We start from the raw sequence: 25,322 nt of genomic DNA on the forward strand, positions 1-25,322 counted from the left end.
GCAATGGACTAGCAAGGAAGAAGTAAGGATAGCGATGAAGAGGATGAAGAATGGAAAGTTGGTTCAGATGACATACCTGTGGAAACATGGAGGTGTTTAGGAGAGATGGCAGTGGAGTTTTTAACCAGATTGTTTAATGGAATGTTGGAAAGTGAGAGGATGCCTGAGGAGTGGAGAAGAAGTGGACTGGTGCCGATATTTAACTCTTTCAGGGCTGATGTCGACTTTTGTCGAAAGGAGGAGTTGACGATGGTAATCGACTGTAAACAGTGACAAAACCAACTGTTATGTTTAGTTGGTCTCTCGTTGCTAGAAAGAAAGTTAGATTCATTGGTTTGAGCGAGATTCCTGCACTCGCGTGAATAGCAAGGCGCCAACAATGGCAAAAATGGCACTGACATCTGCCGAGAGATCAAAGCGGATGCAGAAAGCAAAATACTCTGCGGACGACGTTTCGCATATTCTTATCTCTGAACTGGACTATGACTTGTCGGATTCCGATTTTGATACAAGTGATCGAAAATAAATCTAAGGTTCCAGCTTCAGCTGATTGGTCCCCAGCTAATTGTGGTACTGATAATGTTCGCCAGGTAGGACTGCCAGTTAACAATGATGAGAGGTAGAAACCAGGTTACAATGACACTGCGACTGCTGCACATTCTTGGCAAATTGGCAGCCACAGCACACAGCAAAAGACATTTTATGTTGATTTCTGTGTGAAACCATTGCTTTTCAGAAAGTGTCTTTGGGGAAAAAATATTCAGCCCTCAAAGAGTTAAGAATAAGGGGGATGTGCAGGACTGCAGTAACTACAGGGGGATAAAATTGATGAGCCACAGCAAGAAGTTATGGGAAAGGGTAGAGGAAGCTCAGTTAAGAAATGAGGTGATGATTAATGAGCAGCAGGATGGTTTCATGCCAAGAAAGTGCACCACAGATGTGATGTTGGCTCTGAGGGTGTTGATGGAGAAGTTTAGAGAAGGCCAGAAGGAGTCACATTACGTCATTGTGGACCTAGAGAAAGCATATGACAGGGTGACTGAGAGGAGCTGTTGTATTGTATGAGGAAGTTAGGAGAGGCAGAGAAGTATGTAAGAGTTGTACAGAATATGTACGAGGGAAGTGTGACAGTGGTGAGGTCTATGGTAGGAGTGATGGAGGTGGGATTACATCAGGGAATCGGCTCTGAGCCCTTTCTTATTTGCATTGGTGATGGACAGGTTGACAGGAGTCCCTATGAACTGTAATGTTTGCTAATGACATTGTGATTTGTAGCAATAGTAGGGAGCAGGTTGAGGAGACCCTGGAGAGGTGGAGATATGCTCTAGAGAGGAGAGGAATGAAGGTCAGTAGGAACAAGACAGAATACGTGTGTGTAAATGAGAGGTCAGTGGAATGATGAGGATGAGGGAGTAGAGTTGGTGAAGGTGGATGAGTTTAAATACTTTGGATCAACAGTACAGAGTAACTGAGATTGTGGAAGCGAGGTGAAAAGAGAGTGCAGGCAGGGTGGAATGGGTGGAGAAGAGTGATTTGTGACAGACGGGTATTAGCAAGAGTGAAAGGGAAGGTCTACAGGACAGTAGTGAGACCAGATATGTTATATGGGCTGGAGACGGTGGCACTGACCAGAAAGCAGGAGACAGAGCTGGAGGTGGCAGAGTTAAAGATGTTAAGATTTGCACTGGGTGTGATGAGGATGGATAGGATTAGAAATGAGGACATTAGAGGGTCAGCTCAGATGGGATGGTTGGGAGACAAAGTCAGAGAGGCGAGATTATGTTGGTTTGGACATGTGCAGAGGAGAGATGCTGGGTATATTGGGAGAAGGGTGCTAAGGATAGAGCTGCCAGGGAAGAGGAAAACAGGATTGCCTAAGAGGAGGTTTATGGATGTGGTGAGAGAGGACATGCAAGTGATGGGTGTTAAAGAACAAGATGGAGAGGACATAATGATATGGAAGAAGACGATCCACTGTGGCAAACCCTAACGGGAGCAGCCGAAAGAAGAAGAAGACACCTGCAGTTAAAAGCTATTTTCCTAGCACGTTGTTTACTACAGCACTTGAATTTGAACTTGATGACTGAGCTGTGCTAAAGGTCTGCAGACAAATGAATCATCCAACTCCAAAGGGAAACAAGCCAAAGCAGACCAGGCCATCGACCAATTGACTACTGGACAACGTACTCACAGATTCCAGTCCAAGTTGCTAACAACTCAACTGTGCTGGTGACCATTGACATCAAGAAATCAACGTGGGTCCAGAATCATAGAGGACAGCCTGCACGACATCCAGACCAGAGTCAGCAAATCTTACTAGTACACCATAGAAGCTGTTGCATCATTCTTGAACCTTTTGTAAAAGTGTTTATTTGCTCTTTGGACTTCAGGCTTCATACATTATATAGTTTATTCCTACATTTTGTCATTTAGTACTAGAATATGAAAAAGTGTCTGTTTTAACAATGTGTTTACACAGATTACTGTAGAAACACAACACACATGAAATGCGTGTGTTCCAAATAACGATCTATTATTTCCACTCTAAAACTCCACTTCACTCCCAGATAATTAATCAAGGCGTGAGCTGGGAGAAGTTCGTGCACGTTCTAAATTGGTGGGGGAATGAAATAGCCAGCTGCTTGTAGCTTGTCTTTATCAGCACATTTACATGTCAAAAGACGCTGGCCAAGAGGTGCAAATGGATTTAAGAAGCAAATTAAGGTGGGACGGATCTACGAGTTTTTTCGTAATCTCTGGTACTGTAATTCTAGTGTTAAGGAAGATTTGAACTATGGAGTTATGGATGGTATAGAATGAAAGACTAATTATCTGCAAGCACTGCAAGGCAAATAAACTCTTATATTTGTTGAATATTTGTAACTATTTTATTAATGGATATACTGCACAATTATATTTAAATTGTTTAACCTCTATAGCAATTGGAGTAGTATAATTTAATAAGTTTAGAAAATGAGATTAGCATAACATGGTCAGCTCTTAGTGTAGAGGCAATGTGTAAGAGTAAATATTTCTGGATAAATGTTTCTAATACGTCTATTGATACTTGGTGGAAAAAATATATACTTTTAATATTTATATGTAATTTGGACTGGGGTAATAAGGCCACATAGACAGACATAGATGGTGGCATTTCAGGACAAATAATATATTATGGCTTCTTGGGCCTAAGCGATATAGAAGATAGCAAAACAAAGTAATAATTCAGCAGAACAGAGATGGAGTGCCTTATGCATGGAGTGGCGAGTGTGCAGTTTGTGAAATTGGAAAGCCCAGATACAAATCAAGGATCCCTGCTGGTGGCAGAAGATTTTAATATCTATAAGAAACTTGGGTACAACACTTACAATTGTATTGTGACCTTGACATGAGCCAGTGGCTTTTATTAATGAGAGTAGTGCTGACTTCTTCTGAAGGGAGGATTGACACCTACTTTCAGCAAGATAGCTGTTTTTAAAGGTGATCATCTAATTTAAGACCACAGCAGGATGTAAACTGAGGCAACTCTGTGGATGAGAGCAGAAGGATGTGAGCACGGTGGTGTGTATGAGGACTCGATCTCTGATTATTGTTGTATACATTATCGGTAACATAAACTAGACACCTTTAGAAGTTTTCAGGTAAATACTTGTGCTATCTGTGTCGCCACCAACAATATTAAATGAACTGACCATTGATGAAAAACTACAGGACTAGGTACACTAATGTGAACTAAGATAGCTAATATTTGTTGAATAAGAAGGATATCAAATAGTTGTTGACAATGTTTTATCATTGTACTTACATGTTATGAGGTTATGGGACACAAATCTAACATTTACAGGGGAAAGCATGTAATGCCAGTATACTCTGAAGATAAAGGACTTTGATTGTTTGACTCGATTTTCTATGTTCACTGTTATTGATTTTATTATGTGATTTATCTTGGGTATTAATGATGTCCACTGATTTGTGATTCCCCAGATACAGGTAGCCAAAAATCTTTTTTTTTAGCTTCAAAAGGGGAACATATTTAGTATACACAAGTTTTATACAGACTGGGAATAGAGTTACAGTAGGAAACTGGTCCTTACAGTTTTAGTGGGACCTTAAAAAAGTCCCAAAGGAGGGAAGGTGGAAGAACAATTTTAGGAGAAATTAGCATTCATCTTAAAGAAATAGCATAAAGGGTTAATAAATGTCAGAAATCAGATAAAGATTAAGTGAACAACAAAATGTAAACTGAAATATAAGAAGTAGTTTAGAAAAAATACTGAGATGGTCAAATAAAGAAAATGTACCAGAAGAAAGGTTGATGTTATATACTCAATGTACTGAAGGATGACTAAGAGATGACTAAGAAGTCAGCAGATATCATATAAACGAGAATGGACAGTTGTTATATGGACAGACATTTCAAGGGTGGTGGCGCAACTCAAAGGTATAAGAAGAACCAGAATATAATATAACAGACTTTTATTTTCTATAAATCATTTGGGTGTAAACCAACTAAATCAACCAGCGTAAATGTATGCATTGATGACACTGTATGTAAATTCAGTAGTTTATAACATGAACGTTCATTCTTTGTTTTCTCTGACCAGGTTGTAAGGACTGATTTTGATGAATGCTCCCTCTAAGGATTTTCTGAGGAGTAATTAAAAGATACAATGAACAGCTTTTCTCCTTCCTGATTAATGAATCGTCCTGTTAGGTGACGTTTCTTTCTTTAATAAGATGTTAAATTTTGACCACATCTGACCTACCAAATGATCTGCCAAGTCGGACAGCATCACATCTTCATTTGAATGTAATTAGCAGAATGTAAAAACAGGTAGGCAGATGCAGCATTTATTTTTTAACCAATTTATATAAATTGTGGTCAATATCCAATAGCACAGACTTTATATTCCTTAGTTCATTGGCCACATCTCTTACAGCGTCCACTATTGCATTTTGTGACTCCAGAACAGTCCATCAGCACACAGCCAGATGGTCACCCAGTGGTTTCTGTGCACAGAGGTGTGTGAGCAGCCAGCATCTGAAGATGTTCTGGGCACAGCAGCAGCATCATGTCATTAGTATGGGGGTCAGCTTTTATAATATTGTCTGAAACAAAATCATCAGTCGGTGGGCTGCAACTTGCCTTTTTTGATATCTAAAAACTTCTTTTTTATTTCGGGCACTGTGCGACTTTCTGAAATTGAACTTTCCAGTGTCTCCACCACGCTGTATCACTCCATCACAAACAGACCTACGACAGGAAAACCTGAACAACAGCACCTCAAAGCAGCCACAGAATGACTGACTCTTCCATGTGTTGAGGGAGGAAAGGGTCTCTCAGATATCGTTAATTTACAAAACACACAGATTCAAAACGTAAGAACAGCAAACATCAACACTCCACAATAGTTCATGCAGCCTCAACCTCCACACCACTTAGCCTACAAACCACAGACAACATGACAGAAGACTAACGACACAACTTCAAACACAAGCATGGACTCAGAAAACACTGCATGGCAGACATTGTGATGAACTCGATCAGCGTGTGTGGATACTATGGCGTCAAATAGCTGGCTAAGATGTGGTGAGATGTTTGGTGAAACTGAAGGATTCATGCTAGCTATACAGGATCAAGTGATAAGCACGAGGACCTACAGAAAATCTATTCTGAAGGACGCTAATATGACAGACAGGACATGCAGATACGGCCACAAGGAACAAGAAGCAATCCAACATAATGCATCAGGCAGTGAACTCCTGACACAGACTGACAACATGACAGACACAATCAGATGGCAGACATCAAGAACTGGCACTGCCACACAAACTGTTGGACATATACAGACCAGAGTAGAAGGGCTAGAAAATGGCACCCATAAACTAGACTGGGACTGAACTAGACTGACAGACCAAACTGTCCACCATAACAGACCTGTTGACCTTTCAGGCCTTTCATTAACTCATCTGATTTACAGACAATGCTTTATAAACTTCCAAACTGCTTCAGGCCCCCAGGCCACCCAGAACGAAGGGTCTTGTTCAATGCTTTCCTTTAAAAATGAAATGCTGAGCTCTGGCTGGTGTGGTCTAAACCAGGGGCACAGAGAGGATCATGGGAAAGGAATGAAGTGCAGCACAGGAATAACATGGAGGTCAATCACCTGTAACTAACAGTGGATCTCACTACCCTGGACACAGAGATGGCAAAGCAGCAGCTCAAGACAAATATGTTCAGGAAAGGAAAGAAGCCCCCATGGAGTCTGAGATTAAAGCCTTGCAGATAAATGGAAATATCAGTAAAAGAGACAATCCAGTAATCTGTGGAGAACTTGGGCAAGTCAAAGTGGACACAAGCTGATGGGTATGAAGGATGTGAGGACAGTTAGAGGAGGAAAATAAAATCTGTGACTCTCAGTCTGTTTAGAAAGACCCAAAGACACCCCTTGAGTCACCTGGGGGACTCTTGAAAGTTCAACAGGCATTAGGTAAGAAGTGAAGTTCAAGTGTCCATCAATGCCAGCAGGAGGCAGCAGTGTACGTAACAATTGAGTGGGACCCCAGACTTGTGTGTTTGAAAAAGAAAAAAAGAGGAAAGTGAAGAAGAGGAACTGCACTGGGAACCAGACAGGCCAAAGGGTCCAGGGAGAGATGTATGGACAGGTCAGTGAGACTAGACTGGACAGCAGATGTACAGCTGTTCTTCTTAATTGTGGTTCTACGTCCTCCTCTTACATGTGTGGACAGTGAAGAGTCCACTGTGACTTTAATAAAATGAGGTCAGTAACTCACCCTTCTCGGTCACCTTGTCCAAGATTCCTTTCAGGTTTGGTGATGGACATCTCACATATTCTTCAGCCAGCGCTTCCCACAAGCTGACCAACTCTGCTTTGTCCTTCTTCATCACCTCATCAATGAAGGACTCCACACCTGGTGTTCCCTCAGACTCTTCTTTGGCTTTGACTCCCTGAAAGACATTGGAGTGAACAGACGTCCAGTTGAGAGATGACCATTGGGTGACCAGTGCTGATCATATAAACTGAATCATCTGCCATGGTGCTCACAATAGGAATGTCATCATCTCTCCTGTCAGTGGTGCGATTCTACATCTTTACTGGATTACTTTTTATTTGCCTCTTCTTTGCCAAAAAATACTCAACAGAGAGCCACATTGTGGAACATTTAAATAATAATTGAATTTTAGACTTCATATACACCTCCAACCTGAGCCTGGAAACTAATAAAATAAATGAGTTGTCAAAAAAGTTATACATGATGGTGACCTTAGATAAAGCTGATCCTGTCATAGAGGAGGGGAATGAATGGAAAAATGACAACTGACGCCATTTAAAATAAAAAGGTCATCAATGGACTGAAGCTCTCCTCAGGGGGGCGCTCTCATCCATGAAAATAGAGTGTTATTAACTCATGGATTATACTGAGCACGATAGCTAACCTGAGAAAGTCAGAATCATAATAAACTGGACAACCTAACGTTATACTGTAGATTAGCATCATTCATGTTTATGAACATATACATTAAGATTGGGATATTTTTTGTATTTTTTTTTCTATCGTGGATTCAGTTTTTCAAATGAAATGATTTGATTTTGATGTCATTACAATGCTGTTGACTTATTTTTTTCTTACTCCCTCATTGCCATTTTGGGAACTTTTCATGTCCACAGTTGTATCGTTTATCTTAAGACCTGGGGATCTCTTTTTGGAATGTAAGGATATTTTTTTGCTTTAGATATTTTTTTCAGTCCATGAGAATTTAATATTTTGAAAGCTGAATTTTCAATCTTTACTCTCCTGTGTGTGTTTTAGTTTTATTCCTGTGTCTGAGAAAGACGCCTCACATTGTCATTGATGTATTCTCTGTGGGCAGATAACAGGTTGCTAAGAGACCTTAGCTTGCTTCTTGAGGACCCCCAAAAGAGACCCCATAATTCACATCATATAAAGTCCAGTTCTGCATAAGTAGAATTTGTCCAAGATTACGGACTTGCCCTGTGAACAAGTGGGGTTTAGTGATTTAGGACCCGGTATTCTGGTTTATGATTCTTAGTTTTTTCATCTTAACTCAGTTCTCTGTCTCATTGTTCTCACTCTGTTTTGGTTGAATTATAATATTTCACTAAGTGACTCTTGTCTGATTACATTAATGGTGTGGTGTGTTTCAAAACAATTAAGTAACCTTTTTTGTCTTCAGTTTCTATGTTTAAAGACACTCTCCTGTTTCCTCGTCTCAGCAGTAGCGTATTCACTCTCTTTGTCAAGTGGACTGTTTAATGAAGATATCTGGAGACAGAAGGCAGCATCTGTGTGGCGGTCCATCTGAGTCATTTCAGGTTTTCACGAACGACTGCCATTACTGTTTATGAGTGCCAGGACCATTTATGATCACATGACATGCAAGTCATGTGACATATTCCAACATAACAGAGTTATGGGTTAATACTCTAAAAGAAGAACTCTTTGATTCGTGAGATTTTAGAAAAGGTCATTTTATATGTAATGAACTCTCAGCCTTGTTTCTTTTGACCTCAGTTCTTGATTTAATGTTTTCAGTTTAATGTTCATCCCTCTCTTCTGGGTATTTTAATGTTTTCCCAGTCAAGGACTTCTGCTTGCTCCCTAACTCTCTTCTCTTCTCCTGGTCAGTAACTGATGTTCTTATTTTTATGTCCTACTCCTCTTTCTTACATTAACATTACGCAGACTCAGTGGTCAGTTTCCAGATTATGGCACCTTTTGCACCGACTGGCCTTTATGGAAAAGCCTGTAAGTTCATTCATTCACTCGCCTCATGCCGCCCACTTACTGCTGTACAGTTAATTCAAGGCAGTGAGACGCACCACCACAGACCACCGGGTCTTATGTCCCTTCAGGGGCTTTCGATTAAGCTTTAGTTTTTTATCATCAAATTTTTATTAAACCTGTTACTAGATATTGACAAGAGAACATGAAATGGTCTTATTAAGAACAAAAAACTATCGAGATATCCCCACACACCACAGCCTTGGGATGTTGTGAAGGTAAAATGAAGGAAACCAAAACCGAAAGGCACAGCAAACAGAGGAGACTCCATCACCCAACTCCTGATCCACTGATCTGCACTGAGCCATCTCTGAATTGTAGAACTGGATAAGTTGTTGATCTGTGATACTCAAAGTTCCAAGAGGGTGAAGTTAAAGACCCATGACGTCCAGTGGGCCAACGTCAGGGGATCTAAAGTGGGAGGCCAGCACAGATTTTACAGCAATAGTAGCTCAAGTGATTAACATCTGATGAAGCCCACAGAGAGAGAGTGCAATCCAAAGGTGATGGGGGACTTGTTAAGAACAGAAAAGACCGATCTGGACACATACAACCAGAGAGAAGCAACTGGGGACACTGGCAGGACATGTGGAACAAAGTGGCAAGGCACTTGGGAACAGAAGTGACAAAGACGTGGTGGAGCCAAATCCATAAAAAGGTGCTTATGTGGGCGGCTGAATAAAATCTTTGTAGAATTTTGAATGGGGTGCACTGCTAATTGGTGTTTTACGATGACTTTTTAATATTTCTGAACACAGAATTCCAGCACACAGTTGTATGTTAAGGAAGATCACAAGTCCAGACAGTGGAGAGTGACAGGAGTTTATAGAAAGCTTTGTGTGACAAGCAGAAGAGAGGGGCTACAGATCTGAACTTAGGGGATATGGAAACTGTAAAAAATGTAAAGGTGTGTGACACTGCACACAAAGACCTCAGCTGAAGATAAACCAAGCAGGAGGGAGCAGGAATGGCAAACCTGAACGACTTGAGTCCTGAATCGTAGGACCCCCAAAATCTGAACGACTTGCCTGCCAATATTAGAAAAGCCAAATCAGTCTCAGCTTTTAAACCAAGAATGGAGACTCCATGAGATGTGAGCAGAACATTCTCATGTTGGAGCTCCACAATCCTCTCTGGCTCTTTAAGTGAAGTACAGTCGTGTGAAAAATTATATACACCCCATGGAATGCTTTGTTTTTTCTTTTTTTACATACGGTATGTGGACATATCAAGATTTGATCTTCATTTAAAGAGTATCTTAAAATAAAGGAGATTTCAATAACTGAAAAAACAATGAAATTGGACAGATATGCAAATTCAGTCGGTGGTAAATGTGAGTTCCCCCTTGGCTCTCATAGCTGGTGTTGCCCCCTCAAGTTGGCATTTCCTATAACTGTCCAGCAGTGACATCAAGTTGGAGAAAGGTCTTCTCACCCCTCCAGACAGAATTCTTTCACAAGTGTGATGTTTGAGAGGCGTCTTGTGTTTCAAACCCCAAGCTCCTTGAAGAGATTCAGATCCAGGCTTTGACTTGGCCATTCCAGAACCCTCCATTTCTTTTTTTCTTTTCAGCCATTTCCTGGTGGATGCACTGGTGTGTTGAAGGTCATTGTCATGTTGAAAGGTCCGATTTCAGTTGAGCTTCAATCTTCTGACAGATGGTCTCACGTTATCCTTACATGTCTTCTGGTGTAATGAAGACATCCTAGTAGTATGACGGTAAGCTGCCCAGGCCACATTTACATTTTGTAGTCCATTGTTTGGTGATCTTTTTAAGTTTATTATAACTGCCTCCGTAGTTCAATAGACTTAGCCCCCGTTTGGGAATCAAAAGGTCACGAGTTTGATGCTGCATCACTCCGTTTTGAGAAGTAAACTGCTCTTAGTCTTACTATTTTAGAATAAAAGCATACATTTGATTTCGGGCTGTAACAGCCGGTGCAATTTATGATCCTTGTAAAGGTTAGCCTTTTTTTTTTATTATTCACTTTTCATTCTCTCAGTCGCGTTCAGAATCAATCCATACAACCCCATCTGACACGGCTGTTTTCACTAAAGACGCGCTATAGCTCTGCAGTGTACCACGATGCATACTAACGCCATCCCCCGCCCTCCCAGGTTGCTGACACACAGACGCTGGCGAAGCTGCCTTTTTCGTATCTCACCGTCACTTGATTTTCTTTTTATTCAGTTTTATTGAGTGTTCCTGCCAGTCCCCGCATGTTGCTGTATGCTGTTTCTTTTGTACTCCAGGACATGCAGAGGAGAGAATGGTAAAGAGCAGTAACTTCAGTGCTATATGCAATCATCAGACACTCCCCATCTGCCCGTTGTTTTGTTATACTTTTACACCAACATTTGTTCCTGTGTTTGAGCATGCTCAAACGGGCACGCTCAAAAAATACACGTGTAATGCCACGAAAAGTAACTAATGCAATATTATTTGAAAACGAACAGCGTCAGATCGGGTGTGAATTTATGCAGGAACTGGAAATTCTCTGATGCGGGACCTTCCCCAGGGAAGAAAGTACAGTGTCAGGTGCTCATTCAGTGTAATAGAAACCATAGCACAGAGAGGTGTGTACACGGCAACAAGTACACGTGTCGTAAATGTAGGAAGGACGGTCCTTGGGTATGTGGGAACTGTTAATGTTTGAATGTGATGATTTTATATAGCACGGAATGAAAATCAGCACTTCTTAGCATTGCACCGTGCAAGCTGTCTTATCAATCGCCTACTGTAACTTGCTTTCTTTTTTCTTCGGTTATACAGGTAGTCTTGAATAAAAGTGCACTTGTTTTGTTTGCGAAATGAAGTGTCTGCGTGCACTTTTCGTGGCATTACACGTGTATTTTTTGAGCATGCCCGTTTGAGCAGTATAAAAAGTACTGAAAAGTATAACAAAACAACAGGCAGATGGGGAGTGTCTGTTGATTGCATATAGCGCCGAAGTTACTGCTCTTTACCATTCTCTCCTCTGCATGTCCTGGAGTACAAAAGAAACAGCATACAGCAACATGCGGGGACTGGCAGGAACACTCAATAAAACTGAATAAAAAGAAAATCAAGTGACGGTGAGATAAGAAGAAGGCAGCTTCGCCAGCGTTTGTGTGTCAGAACCCTTTGGGGGGGTGCGTTAGTATTCATCGTGGTACAACACAGAGCTATAGCGCGTGTATATCCGTTATCCGTGTATAGACCTCCTAAATATAACACGTCTTTTTTTGAGGAATTCTCTGACTTAATGTCAATTTTAATTACTAACTATGACACACTAATAATAGTTGGCGACTTTAATTTTCATATAGATAATCAGTGTGATCTAAAAGTAAAAGAATTTATGAATCTCCTGGATTCTTTTGATTTGAGACAACTCGTAAATCAGCCTACACATAAAGCAGGTCATACGTTAGACTTAGTGATTACTAAAGGACTGAAAGTTGATATAAAACAGATCATTGATATTCATCTATCAGACCATTTTCTTCTACTTTTTAATATAGAAATAATGATAAAAAACACTCATGAGAAGCATATTGTTAAAAAACGCTTCTTTGACTCGGCAGCAGCTTTAAAACTTACAAACATTCTAAGCAATCAGTCCGTTTATAGTGCCAACTATAATAGCGAGAACAATGTAAATAGTAAGGTGGAAAGATTTAATACTAAAGTGAGAGCTGCTGTTGACAGAGTTGCACCTGAAAAGACAGTTAAAAAATCTTCTAGCATTGGTATACCATGGAAGACCCAAAGAGTGTCTGATTTAAAGAGAACATGTCGTAGAGCTGAGTGTCAATGGAGGAAGAGTAAACTTACTATCTACTATGAAATATTAAAAGTCAAAATAACAGAATACAATAACACTGTCCGTCTTGAGAGGCGCTGCTATTTCTCCAAAATTATAAATAACAATGCTAGTAATCCCAGAGTCTTATTCTCTACAATTGATCGCCTACTAAACCAGGTAACTCAAAGGAATGCCTCCAAAGTTCTTCCAGTAAAACCTGTGAGGCTATCGCTGTATTTTTCAATCAGAAAATTAATGATATTAGAAATAACATAGTATATCCCCTGCGGTGGGTTGGCACCCTGCCCAGGATTGGTTCCTGCCTTGTGCATTGTGTTGGCTGGGATTGGCTCCAGCAGACGCCCGTGACCCTGTATTCGGATTCAGCGGGTTAGAAAATGGATGGATGGATAGTATATCCCTCCAACACTAAGGATCCTCCTAAACCCCAGCATCCTGTTATAAACAAATTAAACTCTTTCACTAGGATAGATTTACCTGATTTAAAGAAAATAATCTCTCAATTAAAATCCTCCACCTGCGTCCTTGACCCAATACCAACAAGGTTTTTCAAAGAAGTATCAGGCGTGCTAATTGACAATGTTCTTGACATAGTAAATTCGTCATTAGATACGGGGGTCTTCCCAGACTGTCTTAAGACTGCTGTAGTTAAACCCCTTCTTAAGAAACATAATCTTGACCCCTCGGCTCTTGAAAATTTTAGACCGATCTCTAACCTGCCTTTCTTAAGTAAAGTTCTAGAGAAGGTAGTCATTATGCAGTTAAATGACCACCTCAATAAACCTGCTATTCTTGATAAGTTTCAGTCGGGTTTTAGAACAAATCACAGCACAGAAACTGCACTCGTTAAAGTAGTAAATGACTTGCGGGTAAATGCAGATCGAGGCCATTTATCTGTTCTCATCCTCTTAGATCTGAGTGCTGCATTTGACACCATTGATCACAACATTCTTAGAAATCACCTTAGTCAATGGGTGGGCCTCTCTGGCAGGGTCTTAAATTGGTTTGAATCCTACCTGACAGGCAGAAAATTTTTTGTTAGTTGTGGGAATTACAACTCAAAGACACATGATATCCGATATGGTGTTCCACAAGGCTCTATCCTGGGTCTGCTGCTCTTCTCAATCTACATGCTTCCGTTAGGTCAGATTATCTCAGGTTACAACGTGAGTTACCACAGCTATGCTGATGACACACAGCTGTACTTATCAATAGCACCTGATGACCCTGATTCTCTTGATTCACTAACAGAATGTCTGACTAGTATCTCAGAATGGATGAATAGTAACTTTCTCAAGTTAAATAAAGAGAAAACTGAAATCTTAGTGATCAGCAATAATGGATACAATGAGGCTATTAGAAATAAACTGGATACATTAGAATTAAAAGTCAAGACGGAGGTAAAAAGCTTAGGGGTGATTGTTGACTGTAATCTGAATTTTAAATCACATATTAATCAGATCATTAGGACAGCATTTTTTCACTTAAGAAACATAAGTAAAGTTAGACCGCTTATATCACTGAAAGATGCTGAGAAATTAGTTCACGCGTTTGTTTTCAGTCGACTAGATTACTGTAACGCACTCCTCTCAGGACTACCCAAAAAAGACATAAATCATTTGCAACGAGTGCAGAATGCAGCTGCTAGAATCCTAACTAGGAAAAGAAAATCCGAGCACATTTCTCCAGTTTTAATGTAACTACACTGGTTACCTGTGTCATTCAGAATTGACTTTAAAATTCTGTTTATGGTTTATAAAGCCTTAAATAATCTCGCTCCATCTTATATATCAGAATTTCTGACACGTTATATTCCAAATCATAACCTCAGATCTTCAAATGAGTGTCTCCTTAGAATTCCAAGAACAAAACTTAAAAGAAGTGGTGAGGCGGCCTTCTGCTGCTATGCACCTAAAATCTGGAATAGCCTGCCAATAGGAATTCACCAGGCTGATACAGCAGAGCACTTTAAAACACTGCTGAAAACACATTACTTTAACATGGCCTTTTTATAACTTCACTTTAACTTAATTTAACTTAATCCTGATACTCTATATGTTCAATTTCCTCATAATAACTATTCATGGTGGATCTAAAATCCGTACTGACCCCTACTCTCTCTTCTGTTTCTTTTTCCGGTTTCTTTGTGGTGGTGGCCTGCGCCACCTCCACCTACTCAAAGCTTCATGATGCTCCAACAATGATGGACGGATTAAAAGGCAGAAGTCTATGTGACCATCTTCATCAAGCCCTTCCATGAGAACCCTAAATCCAAAGAGGACTGTTTCATTTATGTTAGGTAGAATGCCCAGAGGGGACTTGGCGGTCTCATGGTCTGGAATCCCTACAGATTTTATTTTTCTCCAGCCGTCTGGAGTTTTTTTGTTTTTTTCTGTCCCCCCTGGCCATTGAACCTTACTCTTATTCGATGTTAATTAATGTTGATTTATTTTGTTTTCTTATTGTGTCTTTTATCTTTCTATTCTTTAATATGTAAAGCACTTTGAGCTACTGTTTGTATGAAAATGTGCTATAGAAATAAATGTTGTTGTTGTTGTTGTCTGTATTCTGTTTCTTTTGTACTCCAGGGCATGCAGAGGAGAGAATGGTAAAGAGCAGTAAGTTCGGCGCTATATGCAATCATCAGACACTCCCCATCTGCCCGTTGTTTTGTTATACTTTTACACCAACATATGTTCCTGTGTTTGAGCATGCTCAAACGGGCATGTTTAAAAAATACACGTGTAATGCCACAAAAAGTGCACACAGACACTTCATTTCGCAAACAAAACAAGTGCACTTTTATTCAAAACTACCTGTATAACCAAAGAAAAAAGAAAGCAAGTTACAGTAGGCGATTGATACGACAGCTTGCATGGTGCAATGCTAAGAAGTGCAGATTTTCATTCCGTGCAATATAAAATCATCACATTCAAATATTAACAGTTCCCACACACCCAAGGACCGTCCTTCCTACATTTACGACACGTGTACTTGTTGCCGTGTACACACCTCTCTGTGCTATGGTTTCTATTACACTGAATGAGCACCTGACACTGTACTTTCTTCCCTGGGTGAAGGTCCCGCATCAGAGAATTTCCAGTTCCTGCATAAATTCACACCCGATCTGACGCTGTTTGTTTTCAAATAATATTGCATTAGTGCGATTATATTTTCACATGTATTGTCTCTTTCTTTCAGGTGTGTAATAGAAACCACAGCATAGAGAGAAGTGTGTACATTGCTTCTTACAGGAAAAGGCAATGGAAAAAGTGCACTTGAATAAAGTATGCAGTATGCACTTTTGTTATACTTTTACACCAATATATGTTCCTGTGTTTGAGTGACACGGGCAGATGGGGAGTGTCTGATGATTGCATATAGCGCCGAAGTTACTGCTCTTTACTATTCTTTCCTCTGCATGTCCTGGAGTACAAAAGAAACAGCATACAGCAACATGCGGGGACTGGCAGGAACACTCAATAAAACTGAAAAAAAAGAAAATCAAGTGACGGTGAGATACGAAGAAGGCAGCTTCGCCAGCGTTTGTGTGTCAGAAACCTGGGGGGGGGTTTGGCGTTAGTATGCATCGTGGTACACTGCAGAGCTATAGCGCGTCTTTAGTGAAAACAGCCGTGCCAGATGGGGTTGTATGGATTGATTCTGAACGCGACTGAGAGAATGAAAAGTGAATAATAAAAAAAAAAAACTAACCTTTACAAGGATCATAAATTGCACCGGCTGTTACAGACTGAAATCAAATGTATGCTTTTATTCTAAAATAGTAAGACTAAGAGCAGTTTACTTCCCAAAATGGAGTGGTGCAGGATCAAACTCACGACCTTTTGATTCCAAGGCGGGAACTGATTCTATTGCACCAAAGAGGAAGTTATAATAAATGGCTCTCAATGTCGCATGTTAAGGCGGCTTTTTGTTTCTGCAGTTATATTTTTGAATAAAAGTGCAATTGTGTTATATTTGAACCTTTTGTGAAAATGTTTCTTTGTTATTTGGACTTCAGGCTTCATACATTATATAGTTTATGCCTACATTTTGTCATCTACTACTAGAATATAAAAAACGTTTCTGTTTTGACAATGTGTTTACACAGATTACTGTAGAAACGGAACAGACATGAAATGCGTGTGTTCCAAACAACGATCTATTATTTCCACTCTAAAACTCCACTTCACTCCCAGATACTCAATCAAGGCATGAGCTGAGAGAAGTTCGTGCACATTCTAAATTGGTGGGGGGATGGAATAGCCAGCTGCTCCCAGCTTCTCTTTATCAGCACATTTAGAGGACAAAGGACGCTGGCGGAGAGGTGTGAAGGGATTGAGGAAGCAATTTAAGGTGGGTGGCTCTGGTAATTCTAGTGTTAAATATCTTTGTTGACTCATAGGAATCTAGAACCTTCTATCTCAGCGTATCATGTGAGCTCTTCAGTCTTGACATGGGATAACACACACTTCCAACAACAAACTAAAGATCTAAGGTTTAAATCCTCTACAATGATGCTCTGATCATTTGTGCCTCATTCTAGTTTGAGATATCTGAGGTATTGAGAATTGTAAGGCTACACCTTTACCACATGTGAAATTTGCATTTATGTTTCTTTAAAGTATAAAATGGACTACAAAATGTAAATGTGGCCTGATGTTTGTTGTCTTTTGTCACCCTTATCTATAGATACTGCTTAAATGAAGACCACCTTTCATATGTCCAGATATATTAAAAGTCTGCAATCATTCTTGTTGGATGATAAGGACATCTTGGTGATGATATCTACTGTATATTGATCTACAAGATCTCATGACTCAGTAACTCAGTGTTTTCTGTTCTCTTTCTCTGCTCAGTGACCATGAAGACACACTTGGAATGAATGCATTGTCACTTATGAAGGATCTGCTGCAGTCACCTCATGTCTGAATGTCACTGTGGTCATTTTCTAAACACTGATGACTTGAGACAGTTTGGACTGAAAAGCACCCTGCATATGCCTATTGTGGAAGAATAAATGGCCAATTTGTATTGTACTTATGTGGGTAAATGTCTCTATTTTGCTGTGTTAACTTCTCAACAAGGACAAGCAGTGATAAAAGAACGAGTACAGTCAAGGGTAGCAGAATCCTGACTCTGAGGGTCTGTCTATCAGTAACTAGCAAGGACATGAGAAATGAAGCTAATCATGTACTTCTGTATTTGACAAGTGTATTTAAGAAGTGTCACCATCATCTGTAAGTCAGTCACCTCCTTCCATGTACTCAGTGACTCGTATCCATAGAGGCATTCCTCCCATCCTGAACTGGCTTTATGAATTTGTCACATGTAATAATTCCAGCAACACATGACTGCCAATGGTGGCGACTGCAACAAACAATATGACTGTAACTGTGGAGTGGTGTCTAAAACAGTGAGGCCTGCTGGGACAATATCACCACACAATGGCATTGTGATGACATCATCATCATCATGAAAATAAAAATAAATAACTATTAAAAAAACAATATGAACAATCATACAATAAAACTAAACAAGGCTAGGAAGAATTTAAAGGCTTCATCTGGAGTACTGTGTGCTGTTTATGTCTCCATACTACAAAAAAGACAAAGCAGCACTAGAGGAAGTCCAGAGGTGGGCAGCTAGGCTGATTCGGGACCCAGGAGAGCATCTGATGAGGAAAGACTGAAGAAGATGAACAACTCAGAGATTAGGAGGTGACATGAGGAGTGGTGCTTTTGGCAATACACTTTTGGTGAGGCCATCCAGACTTTGGATGATCTTAGAAGGTGTGGAACCATCCTGAGAAGCCATGCAGAGGGTGAGTGTGTGTGTGTGTGTGTGCGAAAGAGAGAGGGAGGGAGATGATGATGATGATGAAGAGCAGAGTTTGTGAGACTTGCTCCTCTGCTTAAATCCATGGCCCTGGGTATGTGCTCATCACATGTGTTTTGGAGGGGATCCTAGTTTGGGTTTGGATCAGCTCATGGACTTAATGAAGTGATCTCCGATGGTGTTGTCTCTGACCCCAAGTGAGGAGCAAACAGCAGCGTGAAGGTGCAGGCTGGCAGAGCAAAAGAGCAGCTACATGGAGGGAGCTGTGGAAGATCAGGCATGTGACGGAATGAGGAAGAGACAGCGTGTTACACAACGCCATAGGCTACTAGTGTCAGTGATGATAAAGTGTCAGCCAGATAATAACATAAAAATTTCTCACAAACCTCAATGAACATATCGGCGCACAGCACAACCACCAAAGGAGAGAATTAAGAGATACCTCAGCATCAACATCAAGAACTCCAAGTAGAAACACACATTAATATGAAAATGACCATTATTGTTCAAGTGGCAAAGTGCTAAATTATACTGTAGATAAGCAATCATTATGATTCATGATCTGACTGCTCCTGAATAGTGTAAGTTCATGCAGCCTTTAACATTTGTCATAAAAAAAAGAATCAGTGGGTAACTTAAAAGCCTTCAATCTTTATGCTGCCACCCCAGCACACCACTGCGTAGAAGAGGGCCCTCGCCACAACTGTCTGGTAGAACATCTGCAGTATCTTACTGCAGATGTTGAAGGATGCCAACCTTCTCAGAAAGTATAGTCTGCTCTGACCTTTCTTACATAGAGCATCAGTATTGGCAGTCCAGTCCAATTTGTCATCCAGCTGCACTCCCAGATATTTATAGGTCTGCACCCTCTGCACACAGTCACCTCTGATGATCACAGGGTCCATGAGGGGCCTAGGCCTCCTAAAATTCACCACCAGCTCCTTGGTCTTGCTGGTGTTAAGGTGTAAGTGGTTTGAGTCGCACCATTTAACAAAGTCTTTGATTAACTTTCTGTACTCCTCCTCCTGCCCACACCTGATGCAGCCCACAATAGCAGTGTCATCAGTGAACTTTTGCACGTGGCAGGACTCGAGTCATATTGGAAGTCTGATGTATATAGATTGAACAGGACCGGAGAAAGTACAGTCCCCTGCAGCGCCCCTGTATTGCTGAACACAATGTCAGACCTGCAGTTCCCAAGACTCACATATTGAGGTCTGTCTGTAAGATAGTTCACGATCCATGCCACCAGGTGTGAGTCTACTCCCATCTCAGTCAGCTTGTCTCTAAGGAGCAGAGGTTGGATGGTGTTGAAGGCGCTAGAGAAGTCCAGAAACATAATTCTTACAGCACCACTGCCTCTGTCCAGGTGGGAGAGGGATCGGTGTAGCATATAGATGATGGCATCCTCCGCTCCCACCTTCTCCTGGTATGCGAACTGCAGAGGGTCGAGGCGTGGCGGACCTGTGGCCTCAGGTGGTGAAGCAGCAGCCGCTCCATGGTCTTCATCAGATGTGACGTCAGAGCAACAGGCGGAAGTCATTCAGCTCACTAGGACGTGATACCTTTGGGACAGGGTGATACAAGATGTTTTCCAAAGCCTTGGGACTCTCCCTGTTCCAGGCTCAGGTTGAAGATGCGCTGTAGAGGACTCCCCAGTTCCAATGCACAGGCCTTCAGCAGTCGTGGCGATACACCATCTGGACCCGCTGCTTTGCTGGCACAAAGTCTTTTCAGCTCTCTGCTCACCTGGGCTGCTGTAATTGTGGGTGGGGATGTCTCACCTATGCTGGTATCAGCAGAAGGATGGTTGGAGGATGCAGTACTCGAGGTGAGAGTGGGTTACTGTGATCAAACCTATTAAAGAAGTTGTTCATTTGGTTTGCTCTCTCCACGTCTGTCTCGATGGCGGCACCGCTTGAGCTGCAGCCAGTGATAATCTTCATCCCATCCCACACTTCCTTCATGCTGTTGTTCTGCAACTTCTGCTCCAGCTTTCTCCTGTACTGCTCTTTCGCGCCCTGAGCTGGACTCGGAGTTCCTTCTGCACGCTTGAGCTCATGCTGATCACCACCTTTAAAAGCCCTTTTCTTCTGGTTCAAAAGGCCCTTGATGTCACTTGTAACCCATGGCTTGTTGTTAGCATAGCAGCGTACTGTTCTTACTGGAACTACAATGTCCATACAGAAGTTGATGTAATCAGTTGTGCATTCAACAGCCTCTTCAATGTTCTCACTATGTGACCCAGCAATATATCCCAGTCTGTAGTTCCAAAGCAGTCTCTCAGAGCCTGCTCTGCCTCAGGGACCACTTCCTGAATGAGCGTGTGTTGTAGGTAGCGCCCTCACTCTTGGTTTGTATTGAGGCTGAAGCAGAACCAGGTTATGATCTGCTTTCCCAAGCGCAGGCAGCGGGGTGGCGCTGTATGCGTCTTTAACGTTTGCATACAGTAGGTCAATAGTCCTGTTTCCCCGAGTGTTACAATCCACATACTGGGAGAAGGCAGGTAATGTTTTGTCCAGCGTTACATGGTTAAAGTCTCCAGCGATTAGCACAAGTGCCTCAGGGTGCTGCGTTTGTAACTTAGCAACTGCGGAATGGATGATGTCACTCGCCATCTCGCGTTCGCTTGAGGGGATGTAAACAATAACAACAATCACGTATCCAAACTCTCTGGGCAAGTAATAGGGGCGCAGACTTACGGCCAACAGTTCGATGTCCCTGCAGCAAGTGGAGATTTTAACGTTTACATGTCCTGAGTTGCACCACCTTGTATTGACATAGAGACTGAGTCCTCCTCCTTTCTTCTTCCACAGGTACTTGCGTCTCTGTCCGCTCTAACTGTGCTAAACCGGGTAGCTCCACGTTATCATCTGGGATGGTAGTCGTTAGCCACGTTTCACTAAAACACAGCAAGCTGCATTCTCTGTAGGTTCTGACATTTTTCACCAGCACAGCCAGTTCGTCGATCTTATTTTGTAGTGAGTTTACATTTCCCAGGATCACAGAAGGCACCGACGGTTTATAACGCCTTTCTCTCTCAAGTTGTCTCAATTTAATCTTTTCTTTTATCTTTGCGCTCGGCTGCCCGATATCGCCTTCTTACCTCGTCAGGTAAATAAGGAACCACACCGGCATAAGCATTTCTTCTCAGTGCTTTAAGCTGACTACTTGAATAGGCGATTCTCGGAGTGTAAAAATCCATGTCATGTAGTAAAAAGTGTCCAGGGAGCAATTCCACATAAAAGAAAGTGGTAGAAGTGATCAGTGAAATAGAGAAAAATAGAGAAAAAAAGGTAAAAAGATAAAGTCATATACGGAGCTGCTGGAAAAGGCTGCCACTTGGATGCGGCGCCGGAAATACATATAAAGATTAATAATAGAAGAGAACTTGCATTGAGCATATCATGATAATGTAAAAACGTGTCTATGATGACTAAGCTGAGTCTGCTGTAAACATTTTAACAATACATTCATTTACTGGGGTGACTTATTTCATTGTTTTTTTCAGGTTATCAGGCACTGAACTCCGTCTCTTGAATCAGATTAATTAGCTAAGACACCAGTCTACAAAATAAATGCACATGAAGTAATTCTGTGGTTTTTAACTAATATTAGTGGGCTTTTACCACAATCCACACAGATGATTATCCATCCATCCATTTTCTAACCCGCTGAATCCAAATACAGGGTCACGGGGGTCTGCCAGAGCCAATCCCAGCCAACACAGGGCAGGAACCAATCCTGGGCAGGGTGCCAACCCACCGCAGGACACACACACACACCAGGGCCAATTTAGAACCACCAATCCACCTAACCTGCATGTCTTTGGATTGTGGGAGGAAATCAGAGCGCCCGGAGGAAACCCACGCAGACACGGGGAGAACATGCAAACTCCACACAGGGAGGACCCGGGAAGCGAACCCGGGTCTCCTAACTGTGAGGCAGCAGCACTACCACTGCGCCACCATGCCGCCCACAGATGATTATGCTAATGTATAAATCACAATTGACCACGTTAACTGTCTTTATTTATTTAACAAACTTTTAACGAGATAAAATTTACCGCTTGCAGGTCTCAACAAAGTGGTAAAACTTTTCATCGACCAGCGTTATCAAGCAAATGTTCTACAGCTGAAACATTTGTGATGTTCAAGCCCACTGGATCTCATTCCGCACCCCCACCACCTACCAGACGGACCGATTGGCTTGGGAGGTATGGAATTACAAATGGGAATGAAGGCAGGACAACAAGTATGTATCTCGGCAGCCTGGAGCCTCCACCTTGGAGCTCCAAGTAGGTGGAGTTGAGCTGGAGGAGTCCTGCCCATTGGACTGCATGTTTATGTCATTTGGATTACTGGCCAGTCGTCATTATTTGAGTCAGATAACAATCCTCCCACTGCCCTAAACTGTACAGCAGTATAACTGAGCGCAGACTCTATCAGCGACCACTGGAGTGTACCCCACCTATGTGGAGCTCCAGGGTGGAGGCTCCGGGCTGTAGAGATACATACTTGGCTCCTGACGCACTAAGTACACTGAGGTTAGGTTTTGTGTTACACACATTGACTCAATGCATCTCTGTCAAACCAGTAAGATTTATGAAATTAGAACATTAGAACACTCCAGACGAGAACAGGCCATTCAGCCCAACAAAGCTGGCCAGTCCTATCCACTTATTTCCTCCAAGAAAACATCAAGTCGAGTTTTGAAAGTCCCTAACGTCTTACTGTCTACCACACTACTTGGTAGCTTATTCCAAGTGTCTATCGTTCTTTGTGTAAAGAAAAACTTCCTAATGTTTGTGCAAAATTTACCCTTAACAAGTTTCCAACTGTGTCCCCGTGTTCTTGATGAGCTCATTTTAAAATACAAGTCTCGATCCACTGGACTAATTCCCTTCATAATTTTAAACACTTCAATCATGTCACCTCTTAATCTTCTTTTGCTTAAACTGTAAAGGCTCAGCTCTTTTAATCTTTCCTCATAATTCAACCCCTGTAGCCCTGAATCAGCCTAGTCGCTCTTCTCTGGACCTTTTCTTGTGCTGTTATGTCCTTTTTGTAGCCTGGAGACCAAAACTGCACACAGTACTCAAGATGAGGCCTCACCAGTGTGTTATAAAGGTTGAGCAGAACCTCCTGTGACTTGTACTCCACACATCAAGGCGCTATATAACCTGACATTCTGTTAGGCTTCTTAATGGCTTCTGAACACTGTTGGGAAGTTGATAGCTTAGAGTCCACTATGACTCCTAAATCCTTCTCATAAGGTGGACTCTTGATTTTCCGACCGCCCATTGTGTATTCAAATTATTCATTCAGATTATGTTTCAAATGAGAACTGCTCTTTTTTTACTCTTTTTAATTCACTGACAATTTGATTATAAACACGGTTGAACTATTTCTATGGCTTTATGTATATTACTATGAAGGACATTAAACATTTTAAGCAGAACTACCTGAGCAAACGGAGAGAGTATGTCAGGTCAAAGCTTCAAATGATGACATTGGAGTGAAACTCAAGAAAAAAAGTGAGAGTCTGCCATGTCAAATGTTACAAAGTATTGACTAAGATCCTTAAATGATAAATTTTCAGAGAGAGAGAAACAGAAAAGTAATTAAAAACATTATTCTGAAACAGAATGATTTTCACAATATTAGGCACTTTCAGCTATGAAGGTAAAACTAAGAAAGAAAATTACACTGAATAAGTAAATAGAAAAATAAAAAAAGAAAAACGAAACACCAGCAGACTTTGTGTTTGAATAGTTTGCAGACCCTGAGCCTCGTGTGATGCTACCAAACAACCTCACCTGCTATTCTGTAGAGAAACTGGCGCAGCACGGTCCGTGTCTGAGGTGCTCAGCCCTGGCATTGCCAACTGATCACTCGAGAACACAAGGGGCTCGTCCACCACAACACTCTGCTCAGGTGTGGAGACTCGAGGGAATCACATTGTCAAAGAACAGCTTGATGTTTAAAAAGGAATACTGCGTGAAGTGCCAGAGAAGCCGAGGTCCATAGAAATGCAAACACCTGAGGCCTAAGCTGTTCTATAACTCGTGATCTGCTGTCCAAAAGGCGTTTCAAAGGTTTAGCTGACGAGTGCATTTCAGCTCCAGGCTTTCAAATTGTGCCTGCCATTTATGTGTGAGCGGCTTACTGTGATCTCCATACTGGATGTCCTTTATGATTGAGCTGCTCTCCACTTCCTGAAGCTCAGAACTGCTCGCTTTATTCCACTGCCCTGTTCTACTTCATTTTCTGTACTCCAGACAGTATGTTGTGAGCCATCGCACAATATTTTTATATTTCATTGTTCTGTATTGTTGCACTACTGTACTTTTGATTGCACCATTACTGTAATTGTTAGTTGATGGTTGTATCAGCAAGAATTTCATTATACTTACATACTGTACTGTATATGTGACAATAAAGGATGATTGTTGAGGTACAGGAAAGTGCAGAGAAAGTCAGCCGCTTGTCATACCTGACCTCGGTCCTCATCGGCACCCTGTAATTTGACTTCAGTGTGTGCTGCTTGATACGTTTCTGTGCACGTCTGATGGGCTAACACATTGAAATTCTTCATCTCTACCTTGGGCTTTGGAGATCCAGTGAATGACAGCTTTGAGAGCTGCCCAGCACTCTTGTCACATCACACATGTTTAGAAAGTGGCGTTGTGAGCCACCATGTGCTTCACTATCACTGGAGGAAGGCGCTGTCACACCATCAGTGGTCATCTCTGAAGAACTGAGCCCATCTCCACATGATGAATCGCTTTCTTCTTCACAGCTCACCCTACAGCCACACACTCTGAGTCAATGGTCGCCCTCTGTCACC

The 25,322-nt window shown here is 41.5% G+C and overlaps 2 protein-coding genes across 7 annotated transcripts in view; both read right to left on the reverse strand.

Moving 5' to 3' along the window:
• LOC120521855 (NACHT, LRR and PYD domains-containing protein 12-like) overlaps window positions 1-25,322 on the reverse strand; it is a 1,152,437-nt gene that overhangs the window by 61,564 nt on the left and 1,065,551 nt on the right. The window lies entirely within an intron of this gene.
• Window positions 1-25,322, reverse strand: part of LOC120521894 (selection and upkeep of intraepithelial T-cells protein 5-like) — a 100,023-nt gene that overhangs the window by 18,577 nt on the left and 56,124 nt on the right. For all 4 annotated transcript variants that reach the window (XM_039743187.1, XM_039743186.1, XM_039743190.1 and 1 more), the window contains one exon: window positions 6,796-6,970. In XM_039743187.1, the coding sequence (XP_039599121.1) occupies window positions 6,796-6,970 (175 nt within the window). The remainder of the gene's footprint in view (window positions 1-6,795; window positions 6,971-25,322) is intronic.

Source organism: Polypterus senegalus, chromosome 2, assembly GCF_016835505.1.
Source record: "Polypterus senegalus isolate Bchr_013 chromosome 2, ASM1683550v1, whole genome shotgun sequence".
Taxonomy (NCBI): domain Eukaryota; kingdom Metazoa; phylum Chordata; class Cladistia; order Polypteriformes; family Polypteridae; genus Polypterus; species Polypterus senegalus.